The sequence below is a fragment of the Grampus griseus genome, assembly GCF_964374135.1.
Source record: "Grampus griseus genome assembly, chromosome: 17".
Taxonomy (NCBI): Eukaryota; Metazoa; Chordata; class Mammalia; order Artiodactyla; family Delphinidae; genus Grampus; species Grampus griseus.
In genome coordinates this window covers 38,113,282-38,135,486 of record NC_139011.1, presented here as the reverse complement: position 1 = coordinate 38,135,486, position 22,205 = coordinate 38,113,282, and the positions used below count along the sequence as shown (strand labels likewise).

Below are 22,205 nucleotides of genomic sequence, written 5' to 3'. Positions count from 1 at the left end.
GAGTGCAACTCTGTCCAATAGAATGTTCTGCGAGGGTGATGTTTCTTTGTGCCGTCCATTACGGAGCCACCAGCCACATGTAGCTACCGAGTTGCTAGCGTGACTGAGGAAGTGAATTGGTTCCTTTATTTAATTTTAATTAACTAACAGTTAAATTCAAACTGTTCTCAGTGGCTAGTGGCTGCCATGTTGACAGTGCAGGTCTGGAGAGTAGAGACTAGATTAGGAATCAGACACTTTGGGTTCAGATTCGGTTTGTTTTTCTGTATTTGTGCAATTAACCCTTCAGTGCCTGTGCCTCTTGCAGATTGGACACGTTGAATATGGTGATAGATCTGAACGGAGTTTGAGCTGTTAAAAGACAGATATTTAAAAAAAAAAAAAAAAAGACGACTTCTCTCTCCCTCTTCCCTGTTTCCACAGTAGTCTCAACCACTGTTGTCTCTTTCCTGAATCCTGAAGCAGCTTCTTAACTTTCCTTCATTGCTCTCACTTTTCACTCTGTTCTCCACGCAGGAGGCAAAGTGATATTTTGAAAATTTATTCACATCGCGCTACTTCCTGATTAAAAGCTTTTGGATAGCTTCTCATTGTATTTGAGATAAATTCCAAAGCCCTTAATTTGACTGGTAATCTTATACCTTCACGTCTGTCTGGGCTCGTCTCTCCTCGCCCTTGGCACTTCAGCCACCCTGGCCTTCTTCCAGTTCTAGAATATGTCAGATCTCACCTCCCTTAGAGCCTGTCTGAACGTCCCACCTCTATCGCTCTTCTTGGCTAAGCCTTCCTCATTCTTTAAGTTTCAACATCTATATCATTTTCCTCTAGAATCCTTTTCTGATCCCCTAAGTTAAATTACATCCCTCCTGTTGTTTTCATCCCATCTTGCACATTTCCTCTATTTACGTCTAGATTTGTTTGCATATTTATTCGATGTTCGTGTCTCATAAGAGTCTGAGCTTCGTGATGGCGAGGACAGAGCAGTCCCATTCTTTACTCTGTCCCCTGGGCTTAGCACAGTGCCTGGTGCAGAGTTGTTACTCCATGCTAGCTCATAAGTTGCAGAGGGAGGATTTGAACCTCGGAAGTTTGGTTCCAGGGCCTGTACTTTGAACCACTAGTTTGTGCCACCTGAGTTTGTGTGAGGTAATGGGCGCATGTATTACAGGTTGGAATCTGTAGGGGCACATCCTACTTCAGTGAACTTTGGTATGAATCATAGCTGTACATTCTCTTCCTGGGCATGCTTATGGTACTTGAAGTGCTATTTGAAACCTTTCCCAATTCCTAGTTCTGTTCAGAAAAAAGGCAAGTAAAATACTTGTGTAACTTCCTTGAAATTTCTAGAAATTCTATAGTAGTAATAAATCCTTTTGCTGAAGATTTCTTCAAAAGGTATTGGTTTGGTTTTTCTTTGGTGAGGAAAATTTTATTGCTTCATTCTGTGGTGATGAAGTTGGTAGAGTGGGAGAAGAACACGGCATCTCTTGTTGGCACTGTGCTACAGAGACCACAGGTGTGCGGTCAGTTAGGTAGGTAGTCTCTCAGAAAACCACGAATGTTTTTCTTAGTTTGTGAAATCTTGAGAGAAGTATAGTCCTGTGTCCTTGTCTGTAATTAGAAGAATCATTAGTCTGATGTGACAGTTTCCCTGGTTCCCCTCACAAAAGATTCATTCCCACAAACAGGGAAAAAAGGATGGGGCCAATAGCACAACGATTTTCGCCAAAATTATTAAGTCTGATCCATTATTTGTCTGGTGAACAGGACTTGTTGTTTTTCAGGAGAGAGAGGACACAGAGAAGACACCTCACTGTTGGTGGATTGAAACCTGCAGGAATCCTGATAGCGTTTCCCTTCATCACAGACAGGAAACCATCTTTGAATTGTTGGGAGGTATAACGGGGGATACTGGGTTGTACTGGGGAAGAAGGGAAGAGTGGGAAATGGGTTAAAAGAGCATCTTGCAGTTGAGCTACCTAAATGTAGTGTGCTTTTTAACTTGTAACTGTTTGTTAAAATACAGCAAGAAAGCACAAATGAGGTGTTAGTATTCTAAATAATTGGCATTCCATTGCTATAGATAAATGCGTGTGCCAGCTACTAAACTAAAATCTTACTTACCTTCACATGATTGCATTTGTGTGTGAAGCTCCTGTAGTTATTGATACGAACATACATGCTCATGTAGTAAAATAACCTGTTATGTTAATTTAATGCTTTTTGTAAGAAACTTCACTCTTTATGAACGTTAATTTATTCTCTGAAAGTATCTTCGGGGAAAAAAAGGGGAATACGTGTCTTTACATAATTAGCCCAAGGTGAAAGTTTCATTAGAGAAATTTGAAAATAAAAGCAAATATATATGTATTTGTGAATAACTTTTTGTTTGCTTTTTGTTTTGTTTTGTTTTTTTGCTAAAGGAATAACATCACCAGCAGAAATTCCAGCAGGTACTATTCTGGGACTGACAGTTGGTGATCCACGAATAAATTTGCCTCAAAAGAGGTCCAGAGTTTTGCCCAATCCAGAAAAATGCCAAGGTAAAGTTCCTGAGACAACCTGGTTTTCCTTACTATTTAGAGCAGTCAGTCCCATTAGAAGAGTTCTGCCTGTGACACTTCTGCAGTAACTTTATCTATAGAAGAATTAGGGCAGTCTTTACCTGCCTACCTTTCAAGGTGATTATGATCAAAGGAGATGTGTATGAGGAAGTATCTTTTAGCTGTAAACATGTAGCCTGATCAATATGTTCATTTTTTTCCCTGAGTTCTCTATTTTTAGTATCTAAGTAAAACCTGTCTCTGCAAACTTGGTTCTCTGAAAATGCCTGGCTTTGCAGAATTTTAATTGTGAGGAAGGGATCTGCACCCGCAGCTGGTCTTGTGCTCTTTGGAAGCCTCTGTCTGACCATACAGATGATCCAGGTTCGAATCCTGGCAAGGCCATCCCAGGTGCTGAAGGGTAAGACGTCTTGGTTTAGACTCAGTAGAGTGGCCTGCAGGAGTTCTTTGGGGTGACACGGTGGGGGATGGGTAGGGGCTGGCTAAAATTTTAGTCTAAGATTGCGATTTGCAGCCATTGTGATCATGTCTCGTATTTACTGTCATTTAAACACGGTTAATTGGAAGAATGATTAAAATCAGCTTATGAATTTTTGGAGAAAGGATACAGGTGTGTGTAGAAACAACTTCAGAATTTTTTTTTTACCTTCACATGTAGTTAGATAGCTTATTAAGGGGGCAATAAAGTACTCTGCCAGAACTTCACATGAAAGGTGGATTGGATGAGGGAGGAGTTTAAGATATATAGGTAAGTTAGTTAATTACAGAGCCTAACACTTTAATCAATTCATTGTTGCCTCTTTCTTTTTTAATAGCAATATGGTCTGGAACAACCATAAAAGTTACCAGCGTCTACTACACCAATAAATGTTTACTGTCGTAATCATCTCAAAACTGTAGTTAAACTCTACTTAGTTTCTCTTGCTGCCTCAAATGCTTTTTTGGAATAAGGCAGTATTCAATTCTTCCTAAACCTTTTGTCTTAATATAAATCAGTTCAAGGAAAATTAAAGTCTATCTTGAAAAACATGATTTAATTTCTACTATTAAAGCTTGCCATCTTATGTCATTGTGTTTTTTAATAATCAAAGTATAATTGATTTACAATATTATATTAGTTTCAAGTGTATAACATAGTGGTTCAGTATTTTTATACATTACCGAATGATCAGGATAAGTCTAGCTACCATCTGTCATCATACAAATTTATTTCAATATCACTGACCATATTCCCCATGCTGTACATTACATCCCCATGACTTACTTATTTTATAACTGGAAGTTTGTATCTCTTAATCTCCCTCATCTATTTCACTTATCCCCCCCACCCCCCACACGTCTCCCCTCTCACAGCCTCCAGTTTGTTCTCTGTATCTAGGACTCTGTTTCTGTTTTGTTATGTTTGTTCATTTGTTTTGTCTTTTAGATTCCGCATATTAGTGATATCATGTGCTATTTGTCTTTCTCTGAGTTATTTCACTTAGTGTAATATCCTCCAAGTCCATCCATGTTGTTGGAAATGACAAAGTGTCATTCTTTTTACGTAGTATTCCATTGTATGTATACCACATATTCTTTATCCATTCATCTGTTGATGGACACTTCCATACCTCGGCTGTTATAAATAATGTTGCAGTGAACATAGGGGTGCATGTATCTTTTCGAATTAGTGTTTTCGTTTTCTTTGGAAATATACCCAGAAGTGGAATTGCTGGATTGTATGGTAGTTCTATTTTTAGTTTTTTGAGGAACCTCTATTCTGTTTTCCACAGTGGCTGCACCCATTTACATTCCCACCAGCAGTGTATGAGGGTTCCCTTTTCTCCACATCCTCACCAGATCTGTGTCCCCAGGAGGACTCCCAATTGCCTTCTGCCTCTCTGGGAAACTCTCGAAGATCAACAAGTGGCTCTTTTCAAATTACTGCCTCTGTGCTGGGACTTGGAACATGTAGATTTTACGTGTACCCTTTAAGAGTGGAGTCTGTGTTTCCTGTAGCCCTCCAGCTCTCCTGTTCTCAAGCCCAGCTGGCCTTCAAAGCCAGACGTTGTACAGGCTCATCCTCCCTATGCAGCACCCCCAGGCTGGGGTACCTGATGAGGAGCTCGGTCCCCCTGCTCCCTCGGGGAAACGCTGCAATTATGATTCTCCTCCTGTTTGTGGGTCGCCTACCCAGGGGTGTGTATCTTGACTCTACCATGTCTCCACCTCTCCTATCTGGTTCCTTCTTTATTATCTTTAGTCGTGGAGAGCCTGTTCTGCTAGTCTTCAAGACGTTCTCATAGATAGTTGCTCTGTAAACAGTTGTAATTTTGGTGTGCCCATGTGAGGAGGTATGTTCAGGGTCTTACTTCACCATCGTGGCCACCAATCTTATTGTTGTATTTTATTAAAACCTGTTTTAAGTAATTTCTTTGAAGAAGTATCGGCATGTGAGCTATATAAAAAAGTAAACTTTTTAAGGATTTAGTATTACACAAATATTATTAACAAATGTAACATACCATCTGGGATGACAATTCAAAACTAATTTTAGAAATATACCTTGATGAGCTGGATCAATTAATAAAAGGTGAATCCTTAGAAGAATCTTAAGGTCATGATGGTCTTAATTCTCTGACATAACTTCCAGTCTGTCTTTCCATATCTGAAGTCATTCTTTGTTTTGACTTGGACAAAACAGATCAATTCTGGTGCTACTTAAACCATAGGAAGGGTTTGCCTGACTTGCATAACATAAACAATTTATCTTCTTATGTGTGCTGGGAATTATAGAGAGCTTGGAAAAGAGAAGATACAGCAATATGATACTGTGAGGTAATAAGAAATACATGTTTTGGTGTTTGTCCATGGTTCCTGGCACCTTGCTTCTAAAACTCTTGTAATTTCCTAAGTGACAAGAGCCTTAAAGGCTAAAAGGAGAGCCTTTTCTTATTCCTAACAAGCCCCTTTCAACCACACCTGAGTTTATTTTAATGCGGTGTCTTTTGGTAAAGCCCCTAAGGTTGGGGGCGGGTTGCCAGGGGAACCAACCAAAATGTTGGAACTTTCAGGCGCCACCCCTTCTCTCCCTGAGAAGGGAGAGGGGCTGGAGATTAAGCTTAATCGCTAATGGCCAATCAATCATACCTACCTGCTGAAACCTCCATAAGAATCCTAGAGTGGAGTTTGGAGAGCTTCCTGTTTGCTGAACCCTTGGAGGTGCTGGGTGGTGGGGTGCCCAGAGAGGGCATGGAAGCTCCACACCGCTTCCCCTTTACCTTGCCCTGTGCATCTCTTGCATCTGGCTGTTTCAGAGCTGTATCCTTTTATTAAAAAATCACCCAGTAATGTAGTAAGTGAACTGTTTTCCTGAGTTCTGGGAGCCATTCTAGCAAACTATTGGACTTGGCCAATTTATAGCCAGTTGGTCAGGACTTAAAATTGGTGTCTGAAGTGGGAGCCGTCTGTGGGACTGAGCCCTTAACCTGTGGGATCTGATGCTATCTCTAGGTAGGTAGCGTCAGGATTGAGTTAAATTGTAGGACACTCAGCTGGTGTCAGAGAATTGTTTGCTGTGGGAAAAACAACCACACACTTGAGCGTCAGAAATATTGAGAGTAGAATAGAGTACAGAAATGGAAATGGTTTTCTCTTTCAGTGAAGACCCTGAGGTGATGATGCGTATCCTCAGGTGCTTTGAAAAAGTTTACTTGATCATTTCTTTCTTTTTCTTTTTTAAATAAATTTATTTTCATTAATTAATTAATTTATTTATGGCTGCGTTGGGTCTTTGTTGCTACACGCGGGCTTTCTCTAGTTGTGGCGAGCGGGGGGCTACTCTTTGTTGCGTTGTACGGGCTTCTCATTGCAGTGGCTTCTCTTGTTGTGGAGTACGGGCTCTAGGTGCCCGGGCTTCAGTAGTTGTGGCACGCGGGCTCAGTAGTTGTGGCTCGTGGGCTCTAGAGCAGAGGCTCTGTAGTTGTGGTGCACGGGCTTAGTTGCTCCCCGGCATGTGGGATCTTCCCGGACCAGGGATCGAACCCGTGGCCCCTGCATTGGCAGGCGGATTCTTAACCACTGCGCCACCAGGGAAGTCCTATCATTCATTTCTTGAGTTTGATAAATATTAACAATATGTTTTTGCGAATCTTTTCAACTTCATTAACACAGCATTTCACTGTGTAAAGAACTGGCTTTCTGGGTGAAATTTAAAAATACAAGTTCTGCTCTACTATCTGTTCTTTTAGTATTTGCTCTCCTTAACATCTGGTTTGCTTTGTTAGATTATTTTAACTAGTCTTTGTCTTCCAGAGATGAATTTGCTTTAGAAAATAATGACCTTACATTGTGCTCATGGGCTCCTTTTAGTCTTTCTCTTTATACCCTCTCTATTACCGTGTACCCCAAACAGTTGACTTTCTCAAGTTCCCAGTTATTGGTCATTATTGCCATGACTTCTCAGTTTCTGCTCTTGGGAGAAAAAATATCTGATAGCTTCAGCTGGGCCTTTTTAACTGTTCTGCAAATTTAATTTAAAATAGAGTGAATTTGAAGGCTGTAACTTTGGTTCATTTGAATCCCAAATGATTAAACCTTTTATTCATTTCCCTTGCTTCTCTAAGAAACACTTAAGGAAATTTTAAAATCTGGTAATCTTCAAATACATTTAAGAAAGGAGAAGATAAGCTATTCAACCTTTAAGTCACAATTCTGGAGTTCTGTAGTCAATTAGCTTTGGTCCGAGATGAAAGAGAATGTGCTTTATGTGAGTCTTGGGGGAAGGACTTAGAATTACGCACGGAATTGACAGTCATTCTGGGCACACTGAGGGGCGTGCTGACTCAGCTGATAATATTTTTTTCTCAGTAGTGAAGACTGTTGACTTAAAGGCCTCCTTTGCCTTCAGACATCCTCTGCTTTGGCATTATAGTATCACACAGAATAGTTTCACTATCCTAAGTCAGCTGTGCTCTCTCTTTTCATCCCTTTCTCACTGCTTCCAACCCCTGATTGTTCAACAGTCTCTATGGTTTTGCCTTTTCCAGAATGTCACATAGTTGGAATCATACAGTATGTAGCCTTTTCAGACTGGTTTCTTTCACATAGTAATACGCTTTTAAGGTTCTTTCTTGTCTTTTCATGGCTTGATAGCTCATTTATTTTATTTATTTATTTATTTATTTATTTATTTATTTACATCTTTATTGGAGTATAATTGCTTTACAATGGTGTGTTAGTTTCTGCTTTATAACAAAGTGACTCAGTTATACATATACATATGTTCCCATATCTCTTCCCTCTTGCGTCTCCCTCCCTCCCACCCTACCTATCCCACCCCTCTAGGTGGTCACAAAGCACCGAGCTGATCTTCCTGTGCTATGTGGCTGCTTCCCACTAGCTATCTATTTTACGTTTGGTAGTGTATATGTCCATGCCATTCTATCACTTTGTCCTAGCTTACCCGTCCCCCTCCCCGTATCCTCAAGTCCATTCTCTAGTAGGTCTGCATCTTTATTCCCGTCTTGCCCCTAGGTTCTCATGACCATTTTCTTTCTTTCTTTTTTTTTGGATTCCATATATATGTGTTAGCATACAGTATTTGTTTTTCTCTTTCTGACTTACTTCACTCTGTATGACAGACTCTAGGTCCATCCACCTCACTACAAATAACTCAATTTTGTTTCTTTTTATGGCTGAGTAATATTCCATTGTATATATGTGCCACATCTTCTTTATCCATTCATCCGATGATGGACACTTAGGTTGCTTCCATCTCCTGGCTACTGTAGATAGAGCTGCAGTGAACATTTTGGTACATGACTCTTTTTGAATTATGGTTTTCTCAGGACATATGCCCAGTAGTGGGATTGCTGGGTCATATGGTAGTTCTATTTGTAGTTTTTTAAGGAACCTCCATACTGTTCTCCATAGTGGCTGTACCAATTCACATTCCCACCAACAGTGCAAGAGTGTTCCCTTTTCTCCACACCCTCTCCAGCATTTATTGTTTCTAGATTTTTTGATGATGGCCATTCTGACTGGTGTGAGATGATATCTCATTGTAGTTTTGATTTGCATTTCTCTAATGATTAATGATGTTGAGCATTCTTTCATGTGTTGTTGGCAGTCTGTATATCTTCTTTGGAGAAATGTCTGTTTAGGTCTTCTACCCATTTTTGGATTAGGTTGTTTGATAGCTCATTTTTTTTTTTTTTTGTCTGGATGTACCATCTACTTTGTTTCATCTTTTTACTTAGTATTTTTTAGAATATTTGAAGATGAAATTGTGCTTTCCTATGCCTTTACACCCTAAGTATTAGCCATCTCTTTTGTCTGCGGCCAAATCTGAATAAAATCCCAGCTCTGTCACTCAGATCTACGGCAGCACTCCACAGGAAAGCCTTCTCGGCAGACAGCTGTTGGATGGGGCTCTTTTGCTCCTAGACAGGCCGTGTGAATTTTTACAGCACACGCCTTGTCACTTGAGATGCTGCTGGTTATTCTCTCCAGCTGCACTAGAAGCAGTTGCTGCTTTTAAGGAGCTTTCATCTCAGATCTTTTCACCAGTTTAGTTTTTTCTAACTTGTTTATCCCTGATATCTGTCACATTATGGCCAAGTCACTTCCAACTTACTTTTGTCAGCCATCAGACCCATGCAGGTTGAGTGACCTTTCTATGTTGGCATTTTAGGACCTTAGCCTAAACTCATGAATTGTCTGACTTTTTACTTTTAATTCTTCAGTCCAACAAAGTAAGATTTGAAAGATTTTTTTTCCCCTAGTGTTTAAGTAAATTGCATGTAGGAAGTCTCTTCTATCAATATATATGTTTATAACTGAAAAAATTCCTACTCCTTTCCCACTAGAGTACTTTTTGGCATGGTGTAGCTGGTTTAAAGGGATGAAACAACATATTTCACAACAAATATATCCGTTTTAAAGGACTGAGAAAAATACGTTTTACAGAAAGGAATACATTCAATTCAATAAAAAAGGGTTATCAGAGACTTGAAGTAATAGGACAGAAGAAAAGGATGGTATCTGTTGGCTCAAGACCATTGGGTCAGGGGTGATATAAAGAGCCCTGAAGCCAATAGTTAAAATATGATTTGTGCTGTCAAGAGCATATAATCAAGAAATGGTTCGCCTCTGCAGTGATGCCTAGAATGTGATTATCTTAAATGTGGAATCAGGCAGATATTTAGAGGCAATTTAATGTAATGTTTGCATCTTACAGACTAAAAATAAATGTCAAAGAAATAAGTTTAGGAGCCTTTGCTGTTTCACAGATTATGAAACCAACTGTAAGAATAACAATTTCTACTCAAGTAAATAAATTCCTCTAGAGAAGTTAGGCTTCTAGAGGAGCCTATAGAATAGTTTCTTGGAAGAAAAGGTCACCTGGCTTTGTTTAGAATTTGACCTCACTGATCTAAGGAATGTGGTTTAAGGCTATTTCTTTTCCCTCTTAGATAATGAGAAAGTTAGACAGCTGCTTCTGGAGGGTGTGCCTGTGGAGTGTTCGCATAGCTTTCTTTGGAACCAAGATATCTGTAAGAGTGTCACAGAGAATAAAATCTCGGATCAGGTAACTAATGGTAAAGTCGTGAAAACAGGCTGAAATTCATCACTCTAGAGACCATGAACGTTATTTCATATTTAATAGAATCCCATAGACTTCCTTTTATTTTCAATTTTTGGATCCCTTACGATATATACAATGCTATTTTCCGTTCTTAGAGAAGAATAATCTCTAGAAAAGGTTAATACAAAGACTTCTTCTTGAAATGATAATCTTACGGTTTAATTTGTTTTTCTTTTACTGTTTTTCCCCTTAAATGTTCTCTGTCATTAATTTCACAATGATTCAGCTCCTATCAGCACCAGGTATTGTATTAGATAATGGGGTAGATGACTAGGATTAGGTTGAAGAAGTACAGAGTACAAAGGAAGTCCAAAGAAGGGGTACTGAGCCCGGACTAGGGAAACTGGGGAAAGCTTCCTGGGTGGAGGAGCTGGTATTTGAGCTAACTCTTAGGTGTGTGGTGAGAATTAACCAGGCTTCTTGGCGGCCAGGGGCCAGGAGCTAAGGCTACAGTGGAGAAAGGATTGTTGGAGTTGAGAACGAGGGCAAGGGCCCAGGCCAAAACCAGGATGGCATGTTCGGGAATCTCCAAGTAGATCAGTATCTTGGAGTTAAGGGTAGGGTAGGAGATGGAACTGAGGAGATAAAAAGGGGCTATAGCATAAAAGACCTTGAGGCATTTTTGGATTTGGACTGAAGATGCAGGGGCCATTGAAGATTTTAAGTTGGGCCATGACGTGATCAGATTTCAGTCTGGGAGTGCTACGGAGACTAGAGACGGGGATAAGGGGCGGAAGAGCTGGAGAGAGGGCTTGTGGTTGGATGGCTTAGAAGAGACCCTTGAAGTAGTCCAGATGGCATGATGGGGGCCTGAAGTGTGGCAGTATGGCTGGAGCGGAGGGGCTGGGGTTTAATACATATACCTGGAAGGTAAAACTGCCTAGACTCAGTGGTTGATTGGAAGATGGGAAGTGAGAAAGGAGGAGGCCTGTGGGTTAGGTCCTAATGGTCTAGCTTGGTTTTAGGAGCTCAGATAAAAGAGAGGCAGAGCCAGGTCTGACTTGTCACTGCTGTCTTTCCCAGTTCTAGCTAAGTGCCTGGCATATAACAGGTGCTTAGGAAATATTTGAATGAACAAGTAAATGAATGAAGACTAAACATTTGAAAGGATGAATGAATGAGCTAATGAACTGTGAGAATTGTATGTCATCCAGCCAGCCGGGGCACACAGGAGGAGAGTGACGCAGCGGGGAAGATGAGTTTAGTCTCAGATAAACTGAGGGGCCTCAGGACGTCCCAGGGGCAGATGTCCAGGAGACAGGTTTCTATCCCAGGAGGAAAAGTTGGGACTAAAAAGATAGATATTTTGGAATTACCAATATGTAGAAGGTAGTGGAAACTTGACCAAAGGTAAAAAAAGGAGACTCGGGACTTGGTCATGCATGAAGGGCATTCGTGAGTTAGACTTTGTAGCATGGAGGTGGTCTCCTGTGTAGTCTTCTCAATTGAGCGTCAGGCCTGTCTCCACCTGGCAAGACTGCAAGGATGTTGTTATCCACTCCCTGCAGTCCACTTAATAGATCATTTATAGCATCTTCTAAGACCTGCTGAGATATTTTCTTAAGAGCTGGAGTATTTTCCCACGTGCCCCTCCTTGAGAAGTTCTTGTTTATAGCCCTTTTTACTTCATGACCACCAATCTTAACCAAAATAAATGTAGGGACAGAGTATCACAATGTAAGATTAATCCTGATAGATAAGGAATTAGCAGAATGAATGTATATTATTTTATTACTTTGAATCACTTAGTATATTCTAATTTAAGACAATTTGGCATTTTCTACCAAAGCACTTGTATAGAGGAAAATCATCCTGGGAGAAATATCTTGTACTTAAAATGGCTTACATTTATTTATTGAGAACACCTTTTTCTTGCTTTTTAAAAGAGCATTGAACTTTCTAAAGCTGCTTATAGGGAGACCCAGTAGGATCTCCCGGAAGACTAGGGTTGTTTGTCTTGAATTATTTTCTTCTACTTCAGGATTTAAACCGGAAGAGGAGTGAATTGCTGGTGCCCGGGTCACAACTTTTTTTAGGTCCCCATGAATCCAAGGTTCCTATACTTTTGATTCAACAGCCAGGAAAAGTGACTGGTGATGACCAGCGAGGCTGGGGAAGTGGCTGGGATGTCCTCCTCCCAAAGGGCTGGGGCATGGCTTTCTGGATTCCATTTGTAAGTTACTCTTCGATTCTGACCAACAGTTACAACATTTAAAATACATTCCTAGTGAATGCCAAGCACTGAAAATGTTCCTGACTTTACGCACGACCTAGAAATTGAGCGCTAGTTTTCTGCCCTTTGAGCTATAATCCTGGATATAAGATACTTCATAGAGTCCCTGGAGCCCGGTTTTCATTACTAAGAGTTGTGCTGACATTTTTTGAATTTTTGAGGTTTTAAAAGTGGCCTGATTTTTGAATAATAGTGGCAACAAAATGTTGAGGTTTCTTTACTTGAAATTTGTTACAGTTTAAAAGCCAAAAGACTTCGTTTTTATAGATGTATAGAATACAGTTTTTTTTTTACGTACTGTTCCATTTATTCCTCTTTTATTAACTGCAGCTAAAAATTCTATTAAAAGTCTAATGTGTGTTTTTTTTTTCCTGGTTAAATAATTACTTTGAGCTAGAAAGCATAAAGGACATGACATGTAAGACCGTTAGATTCAGGCAGATAATTAATTTTATTGATTATGCATAGTGCAAAGGACATTCAGTTAATCATTTAGGAGTGGGAATATTTTTAAATCTAACTTTAAAATTATGAACTGTTTTAAGCATACAGAAGGTATACCTGTGTACCTTTCACCCACCATCCAGCTTAAGAAATAAGACATTACAGGTTCATTGGAAGCGCTCTGTGTATCCCTCTCCAATCCCATTTCCCTCTCTCCTTCTAAAGGAATCACGAGTCCTATTTTTGGTGTTTGTCACTATCATGCATGTTTTTATAGCTTTATTAAGTGTGTGTGTATATCCTAAAATAAAATAGCTATATTTGACATGTTTTTAAACTTTATTCCTTGTATAAATGCTTTTGCAACTTGCAATGTTCACTCAACATTGAGATTTTTCCATGTTGATTGGTGAAGCTCTGTTTCATTCATTTTTACTATTGTATGGTAACCCATCATGGGGTAGTTCCCCGGTGTATTTATCCATTCTATTTTTGATGGGTATTTAGGTTTCCCATTTTTCTCCATACAAAGAATTTAGCAGTTTCACTTTAAGTTGGTATAGTGACAGGATCTTTCTGGCATTTCTTTTAGATCTATCGAGGTGCAAGAGTTGGAGGATTAAAAGAGACTGTAGTGCATTCTCAGTATAAAAGGTCACCTAATGTCCCAGGTGATTTCCCAGACTGCCCTGCTGGGATTCTCTTTGCTGAAGAGCAAGCTAAGAATCTTCTTGAAAAGTACAAAAGGTAAGAAACTGGCTTCTCTAGTTTGATGTCTTTTTCTTTTTAAATAAATTTATTTGTTTTTTGCTGCATTGGATCTTCATTGCTGAGTGTGGGCTTTGTCTAGTCGCGGCGAGCAGGGGCTACTCTTCGTTGAGGTGCGCGGTCTTCTTATTGCGGTGGCTTCTCTTGTTGCAGAGCATGGGCTCTAGGCACGCGGGCTTCAGTAGTTGTGGCACGCGGGCTTCAGTAGTTTGGCTCACAGGCTCTAGAGAGCAGGCTCAGTAGTTGTGGTGCACGGGCTTAGTTGCTCCGCAGCATGTGGGATCTTCCTGGACCAGGGCTTGAACCCGTGTCCCCTGCATTGGCAGGCGGATTCTTAACCACTGTGCCACCAGGGAAGCCCGGCAGGCGGGTTCTTAACCACTACATCACCAGGGAAGTCCCTAGTTTGATGTATTAAGGGGAAGACACATTGAACAATCATGTTTGTCCTGGCTTCAGGGACTCTTACTATATAATGTGGAGTTCTTAGACTTGTCAACATTCCCAAGACATAATTAAGAAGATGCTGCTTAGGTCAGGAGATTGCCCTATATCTAGATTTTATAGCCCATGCAGGTTACAAGCCTTTCTCTTTGTTATTTGCTTCACTGATGATGGTGTACACCTAAGCTGTGGACCTGAGTTCCGGGCACTTGTTAATTGATTCCCGCTACTGAGCCCTGCCTCCTCAAAATGGAAATTGTGTCTTTCGTAATGGTTATAGATGGAGTACATACCTATGAATTTTAATGAAAGTATGGAAACATACAAAAATACTTTATAAACTGGTGTATTCCTTTTATCCAGAGAGATAGCACTGTTTTTACATTTTGGTATCTATCCATCTAGACTTTTTTCTTTTCCATTGGAGGAGTGGCCAGTGAGGGGCTTTATTTCCTTTATACTCTGGAAAGGAAACATAGGACACCTGTATTTCCTACTGAACTGTAGACTTCGGGAAGCACAAAAACTCTCTTGTTTGTTGTGGCATCTGCAGTATCTAGCCGGTGCCTAGTGCACAGTGGGCCTTAATACCTGTTTTTTTGTTGACTGATGAATGGGTGACTAATTGAATGTTGTATTTCCTTGACTGTGAGCTCCACAGTTGTGCTCTCCTGTGCACGGCTGCAACTCTAGAGACAGGCTTGGCCACAGTTGGCTTGGCTTTCCGGCTATTGTTTGAATGACGGATGAATGAGTGAGTGAGTGAACGGGGATACGTTCCTGGATTGCTGGTTTACAAGCCCTTTGAGGGCAGCCATTGTGTGTTGTACATCCTACGCCTCCCATAGTGTGCAGGGGCTTCTCCATGCTTGTTAAATAATAATTGACAGTAATACTTATTTCTCACCCTTTCGATTTTTTTATGTATGTAAATTTTTCATAGACACAAATTTTTTTTAAGGCATTGTATTACATACACTATTTTGAAACCTGCTTTTTTCATTTAGCTGTGTATTATGGAAAGTTTTCCCATATCAATAAATATGACTCTAAACCAAGAGTTGGCAAACTTTTTCTGTAAAGGGCCAGATGATAACTATTTCTGGCTTTGTGGGCCCTTTGGTCTCCATGGCAGCTGCTCAACTCTGCCATGTGGCATGAAAGCAGCCTCAGAGGACGCATAAATGAGTGAGCACGGCTGTGTTCCAGGCTCATGCTATGGACAATCCTATTTGAATTTCATAGCATTTTCATGTGCCACACGATATTATTCTCTTGTGTTTTTTTCTTTCCTTTTTTCTTTTTTTTGGCCGCACCGCGCGGCTTGTGGGATCTTAGTTCCCCAACCAGGAATGAAACCCGGGCCCCCTGCAGTGGAAGCGCGGAGTCCTAACCACCGGACCTTCAGGGAATTCCCTCTTGTGTTTTTTTCAACCATTGAAAAATGTAAAAACCATTTTTAGCTCGCGGGTCGTACAGAAACAGGCAGTGGGCCAGGTTTGCCCAGTGAGGTGTAGTTTGCCAATGCAGTATGGCTGTTCTGTGATTTCTCAGTGGCCCTGTAGGTTCTTTCTGAATCTTTGCTCTGTGCTTCTGTGAACAGCTTTCCATTTGTATCTCTACGTATTTGTCTGATCTATTCATTTAGCACATGTTGACTTAGAACGTGCCATGTGTCAGAAACCTTTCTAGGCACTGAGGCTGCAGCAGGGGACAGGACGGGCAAAGTCTGCTGTGCCCTTGTGGGGCTTATTCTTGATGGAAGTACGTGTTTCTACACTAGTGGGAGGGATCCAGGCAAGGGGAGGGAGGCTAAAATGGCCAGAGCAAAGCCCTTGAGTGAGGAAGACGGGGTGGCATCCAGGGCATAAGGGGAGGAGTGGCATTCCTTAGGGTCAGGCTTAGCTGTCTTATTTTTAGTAAGGCTGGAAGGCTGACTCTGAAAATGTGAATACAGATTTCGGTAGGCTAGACTCTGCGCAGAGGTTGGGTAGTAGTCTGACTGTGACCGTCTTCTCTGAAAAATAGGCAAGGTTATCATCTAGGAATAAGGGGCAGAGAGGCTGTTGGAGATTTGAGGAGAGAGGAATTGATATAAACAGTGTTCTGGGAGAGTGGAAGATAGAATCGACTGGAGAAACGTATCAGATTTGTAAGAAGTGTAGGAGTCCACTTAAGTTGTGTTGATAGTGAGACCCTTCGGGACTACTGCATGTTCTTCCCCAGCCATGTTCTGCCAACGAGGTGCTGGCGTGGGGTAGTGGAGGGTTGAATGTAACCAGCAGGGGCTTTGCCGGAGGAGGGACTTGGGGGTATGTGTAAAGGGAGTGACTCTCTTAGGAACTGTGGCATCTAGGCTTCCAAGGAGAGAGACGTGAGGATGGTAGTGAGCAGTGATGAAGTGGTAAACGAATACAGTAAGTCTCCTACATACGAACCTTCAAGTTGCGAACTTTCAACGATGTGAACGTGTGTTCCATCAGCGTCAGGCGTGAGTGAGATTGCAGCCTGCCCTCCGTCTCCTATTGCTGAGGATCCTTCAGCTCTACCATCTCCCACCTCCTCTCCCTCCTCCAGTCAGTAACTCTTCTTGCCTGTTCACTCGATGCCCCTGTACGCCAGCTGTTGTACTGTACTACTGTACTTTTCAAGGTACCGTACTGTAAGATTAAAAATGTTTTCTTTATTTTTTGTGTTTGTTTTCTATGTATTATTTGTGTGAAAAGTATTGATATTATAAACCTATTATAGCACTATATAGCCGATTGTGTTAGTTGGGTACCTAGGCTAACTTTGTTGGACTTACGAACAAATTGGACTTATGAATTCGCTCTTGGAACGGAACTCATTCGTATGTAGGGGACTTACCGTAGGAAGTTCCAGTGGTTGAGGAATTGTTGCCGTGGAGAGGTAAATGGGCAGGCAACATAGGAGGCGTCATTCTGAGTGAAGGATACTTGAAATTGAGATTTTAAGGTGGAGCAAGTGTTGGCAGTGACCAAAAGGTAAGGTGTGACCAGGAGAGTGGGTGGTTGAGATGGGGGGAAGTAAAAGGTGTGAGAAGTTTCTGGTGGGCCAGGGTACTAGAAGGATGAATGGGTCGGGATGGAGGAGAAGGCAGAGTGGCGGGGAATGGGGTGCCTGGGGAGTTGACCGAGGCCCTGGCTGAGCAGGGAGAGCCAGGTTTATCTGATGGCTTGTGCCTCAGGAGAGCGGGAAGGAGAAGAAAAGCGGTCTGGGGGCATCAGGAGGAATGTGCCCACCCCTAGGCCTGTGGGGTGTGAAAAAGAAAGAGCTATCACTTGAGAGGAGCTGTAGCGGAAAGAAGGCAAAGAAGGACCTTAGGCTCAATCTCATAAATAAGATTTCTAGTTAAAAAGAAAAAAAAGCTGCATGCTTTGAGGATTTGACATACCATTGGCAAATGGCTATTTGTATTAGTGTAGAATTTTACCGCTAGTTCCGAGGGTGCCTGTTTTCCCTCACGTCTCGATAACATGGGCTATTACCAATCTTTTATTTTATTTTTTTAATTAATCAAAAAAATTATTTATTTATTTATTTTTGGCTGCGATGGGTCTTTGTTGCTACATGCGGGCTTTCTCTAGTTGTCGTGGCTTCTCTTTGTTGTGGAGCACAGGCTCTAGGTGCACGGGCTTCAGTAGTTGTGGCTCGCGAGCTCTAGAGCGCAGGCTCAGTAGTTGTGACACATGGGCTCTGTTGCTCCGCAGCATGTGGGATCTTCCCGGACCAGGGCTCAAACCCGTGTCCCCTGCATTGGCAGGCGGATTCTTAACCACTGCGCCACCAGGGAAGTTCTTACCAATCTTAATACTGACAAAACATACATGAAAAAATGGCATCTTACCGTTCTCAGTTTTTGTTTGTTTGCTTACAAGTGAGGTTGGGTACTCTTAAGTGTTTTCACCATTTTTTGTCTCTCTTTTTATAAACTGCCCGTCTCTCTTTTTAAAAGTTTCTGGGTGAAGCAAGTACCCTGAGAGGGTTTTTCACCAGCTGCCCCTCTCAGGAGGCCAGAACACATTTGGTTCAGTCTCCAGAACATAGGCTCAAACTGAACCTCTGATTAAGTGTACAGGTTCATTTCCATTTGAGGTCCTAGGGCACAGCACACAGTAAGAAACAGAGGGGGGAAGGAATGTCTGGGCCTGTCCCCGAGGAGACCATCAGCCTGAGGGTGCAGGCTGGGACTCCCACAGAGTACCCCAGCCCGGAAGGGCCCATGGCCAGGCTGCTCCCTACGTCTTGGGGTCATTACATACCAGAGCAGGCCCTGGTTCCCACTAGTTAGTGGTTTTTTGAAGGTTCTCCCTCACTTACATGTTGCTGGAAAAGTCATTTGGTATCACCCATGTGGAGGGCAGTTTGGAATATCTGTCAGAATTGCAAGTGCTAATAATACTCGTTGCCTTAGCACTTCCACTCCCTGGACTTTATCCTGTGGATATACTTGTACTTGTACAACATGTTCAAGGTCATTCATGGCAGCATCGTTTGTAGAAGCAAAAGCTTGAAAATAACCAAAATGTCCTCGAGGAGAGGACTGTCTAAATAAGGTATAAACCATCCAGTGGGATAAGACTTGTGCTAAAGAATGAGGGATGTCTTGATGTGCTAATATAAAATGACCTCCAAGATATTTTGTTAAATGAATAAAGTTAAGCAAAAGAGTACAGGATCGGTTTGCCACCATTTGTGTAAAATGGGTAAAAAAAGAAATATGTATATATCTGCTTGTAAGTTTATAAAATGTCTCTAGAAGGATATATAAGAAACAGATGATGATATTGTCTCTGTGGAGGACAGCTGGGTCAGCAGAGGTCAAGGGTGAGAGAGAAACTTCACCATCACCCCTTTTGTAACTTTTTAAAAAAAATTTTTTTTATTTTTGGCTGCATCGGGTCTTAGTTGCAGCACGTGGGATCTTGTGTTGCAGCGCGTAGGCTTCTCTCTAGTTGTGGTGCGCTCTCTAGTTGTGGTGTGCAGGCTTCTCTCTAGTTGTGGTGCACAGGCTCAGTAGTTGTGGCACGCAGGCTCTCTAGTTGCGGTGCATAGGCTTTCTAGTTGGGTTACGAGGGCTCCAGAGTGTGTGGGCTCAGAGTTGCTTAGTTGTTCCATGGCATGTGGGATCTTAGTTTCCTGACCAGGGATCGAACCTGCGTCCCCTGCATTGGAAGGCAGATTCTTAACCACTGGACCACCAGGGAGGTCCCCCTTCTGCACCTTTTGAACTTCAAACCCTGTGAGTATTCAGGGGCATCACTGCACAGCTCCAGGAGCACCCTTTACCTGCAGCTCTTCAGGAGTGGCGCTCCCCGGAGTGATACACGTAGGGCGACTTCGTGGGTGCATCATCTATTACAGTAAAAACCGAAGAAAACAAAAACGCTCAGCCACTAGAGTTGGTTATTATTATTTTTTAAAATCGTATTTCTTAGAAGACTTTTTTGTATGTTTGTTTTTAAAATAGAGATGGAGTACGGTGGCCATGGTTATTTTCATTGTCCATCCTAAATTGTTCAAAATTGGTTCTCCTCTTTGATTTCCATTAGACGCCCTCCGGCAAAACGGCCCAACTACGTTAAGCTTGGCACCCTGGCACCTTTCTGCTGTCCCTGGGAGCAGTTAACTCGAGACTGGGAATCAAGAGTCCAGGCCCAAGACAAATCGTCTGCAGCTTCCTCTCCTGGTGGTGAGGAGAGTAGCCTGAGGAGAGATGTGGTGCCTTGTGCTCCCATGCCTGGAAGGACTCGACAGCTGTCTGATGACGAGGGCACACCCCTAAACGACTCCAGCGAGCCCAAGGGAGTGATGGACACAGATGGTCCAGCCCGGGTGGGGACTGAGGGGGTAGTGGGCCAGGGTGCCACCGGCAGTCTCCTCTGCGTTCTGAGGTAAGTGCACACGACTTCCGGGTACGTTTTTGGATTGTCTGTTTTTTTGATACTGACCAGGAAGTAAAAGTTATCATTGCTCCTTTACACAAAGCCCAAGTGAATTTATGGACCTTCTGGAAGGGAAAGCCAGTGAATCATAGAGGGCCCAGGGAAAAGGCTAAATCACATACATTTGCTTTGGGGCATGATGCTAACTGACGAAATGATTTAAAATATCGCGTCAATAGACCTAAACCAGGGCAGTTTATGACCTATTTTATTTAGTCTTTGCTCACAAAGCAGTCCCCTCACGATTGTGATCTTAAGTAATGAAGAACCCCTGCAAGCATTCTTTAAATCATTGAATTAGATTTCTTCCCATTGCTTTTGAATGACCTGCATTTGTGGCCGACTAGATCCCCATTCATTGTGATATTGTCATATCACAGAGGTTACTGTGTAAAATGTGTTCTTCTCTCAGTGCTGCTGCAGGCTATCCGATTCTGCTTATCATTAACCCTTTATTCTGTGCTCTGATTTTAAAAGAGTGCCACCCCTTTGCTTTATACTTATTTTTCTGTACAGTAATTTCATATCCTTCCTTCTTACTTTTCAGATAAGTGTCCCTTAGAGTTTCTTTTTTCATCAAAACATCAGTTCCTTTTTACTCGAATCCTCTCACTGTGAATATAGCCATAGATTCTACTCCACTGTCTTACTTTTCTCTGCCTTCAACTTGAAACCTTTAATCCTTGAGTCTCAGAGTAGTAGACACATAAAAAGAAAAGTATCATCACACAAATGTGTATTTTTGATTTTTAAAAAATCGAAGTTTTGATCCTTTCCCCCCATAGAGTATCAGAAAATCAAATGAACTCCAGCAACGTCCAGTCTTCTAACTGCATATTTTCCCCTTGAACAAAATATCCTCAAAACGTGTGTCTCCCACTTCATGCAGGAGTAGAAAATTACTGAGGCAGCTGTCAGCCTGGTGTGGACCCAGTTCTGGGAACAGTCGGGCAGCCCCACGAGCTCCTGGCACAGGGCAGCAAGAATTGAGCAGAGAGGCCTGCCTGTCCATCCTGGACCGCTTCCCCAAGGCCCTGGTGTGGGTCAGGCTGTCCCTGCTGAGGAAGGGCAGCCCCGAGCCGCACACCATGATCTGTGTTCCAGCTGAGGAGGACCTCCTCCAGCTCAGCCAGGATCGGCTGTACTGTGGGCCCCAGGAGCCCAAGCATAGTGACCCATTCAAGAGCCAGATCCGGAAACAGAAGGAGAAGAAGAAACTAGAGAAGAGGCAGAAGCGAGGCTGTGCTGCATCTGAGGGCCTGGCAGAGGGGGACTCTGCAGCTGGACAGCAGCCTCTGACCCTGGGCTTGTGGTCAGGCCCTCTCCCGGTTGTGACTTCTCACTGCTCCAGAGTTCTCCTTGGCTTTGTCACACAGGGAGATTTTTCCATGGCTGTCGGCTGTGGGGAAGCCCTGGGGTTTGTTAGTTTGACGGGCTTGCTGGATATGCTGTCCAGCCAGCCAGGAGTGGAGAGGGGTCTCGTGTTGCTGAGGCCGCCTGCCTCTCTGCAGTATCGATTTGCGAGAATCGTTATTGAGGTGTGAGGTCGGTTTACATCCTGGCACAGATAATAACTGTGTTTGCCAAGTCCCACAACTGGAGAGTTGTTTTTGCTGTCTTCCGTTTCAATATATCATGTTAAATTCCTTGGAAATGAGAATTTAAAAAATTATGTATTTATGCAAATGGATGAAATGTTTACCTCATTCCAGTAATGTCCTTGATTTCCATCTTTCCCTGTCCTTGCTGTAATACTTTAAAATTTTTTGGCATATATAGCCAAAAGCTTTCGTATTTTGATTTCTTGGTCTGTGTAATTCTTGCTGAAAATAATTAGAAGCCCTATTGTTTTCTTGTGTCCTTTCAAGAACAAAGGGCTGTCAAGTCTATTTGAAAAATCTTGTAGTCATGTGATAAGCGACGACGGTTGTTTAATGATTTGATTGTTACAGAAGTGGGAAAGACTAGAAACATCTGGTCTCTGTGCATGAAGTATGGGGCCCTGGGGGCCACGTTAAATTCTGTACTGTGATCAGCATGCCCAACGCTTTACACCATAAAGAAGGAAATCGTGGAAAACGTATTGTTGCCTCTTTTCAGGCAGGCTCAGTTTATGGCAAAAGTGTTGAGATGGAACTAGAGTGGTGGTCTGTGGTTTT

General features: G+C 42.1%; 1 protein-coding gene across 1 annotated transcript in view; it reads left to right on the top strand.

The window, feature by feature from the left end:
- POP1 (POP1 homolog, ribonuclease P/MRP subunit) overlaps nucleotides 1-21,590 on the top strand; it is a gene marked incomplete at its 3' end in the record, with an annotated part of 37,091 nt that extends 15,501 nt beyond the window's left edge. Inside the window, exons 10-16 of the mRNA XM_082675200.1 lie at nucleotides 1,785-1,896; nucleotides 2,424-2,543; nucleotides 10,019-10,134; nucleotides 12,173-12,364; nucleotides 13,461-13,615; nucleotides 19,654-19,995; nucleotides 20,936-21,590. Coding sequence (XP_082531326.1) covers nucleotides 1,785-1,896; nucleotides 2,424-2,543; nucleotides 10,019-10,134; nucleotides 12,173-12,364; nucleotides 13,461-13,615; nucleotides 19,654-19,995; nucleotides 20,936-21,590 — 1,692 coding nt within the window. The remainder of the gene's footprint in view (nucleotides 1-1,784; nucleotides 1,897-2,423; nucleotides 2,544-10,018; nucleotides 10,135-12,172; nucleotides 12,365-13,460; nucleotides 13,616-19,653; nucleotides 19,996-20,935) is intronic.
- Between the last annotated feature and the right edge of the window lie 615 nt (nucleotides 21,591-22,205).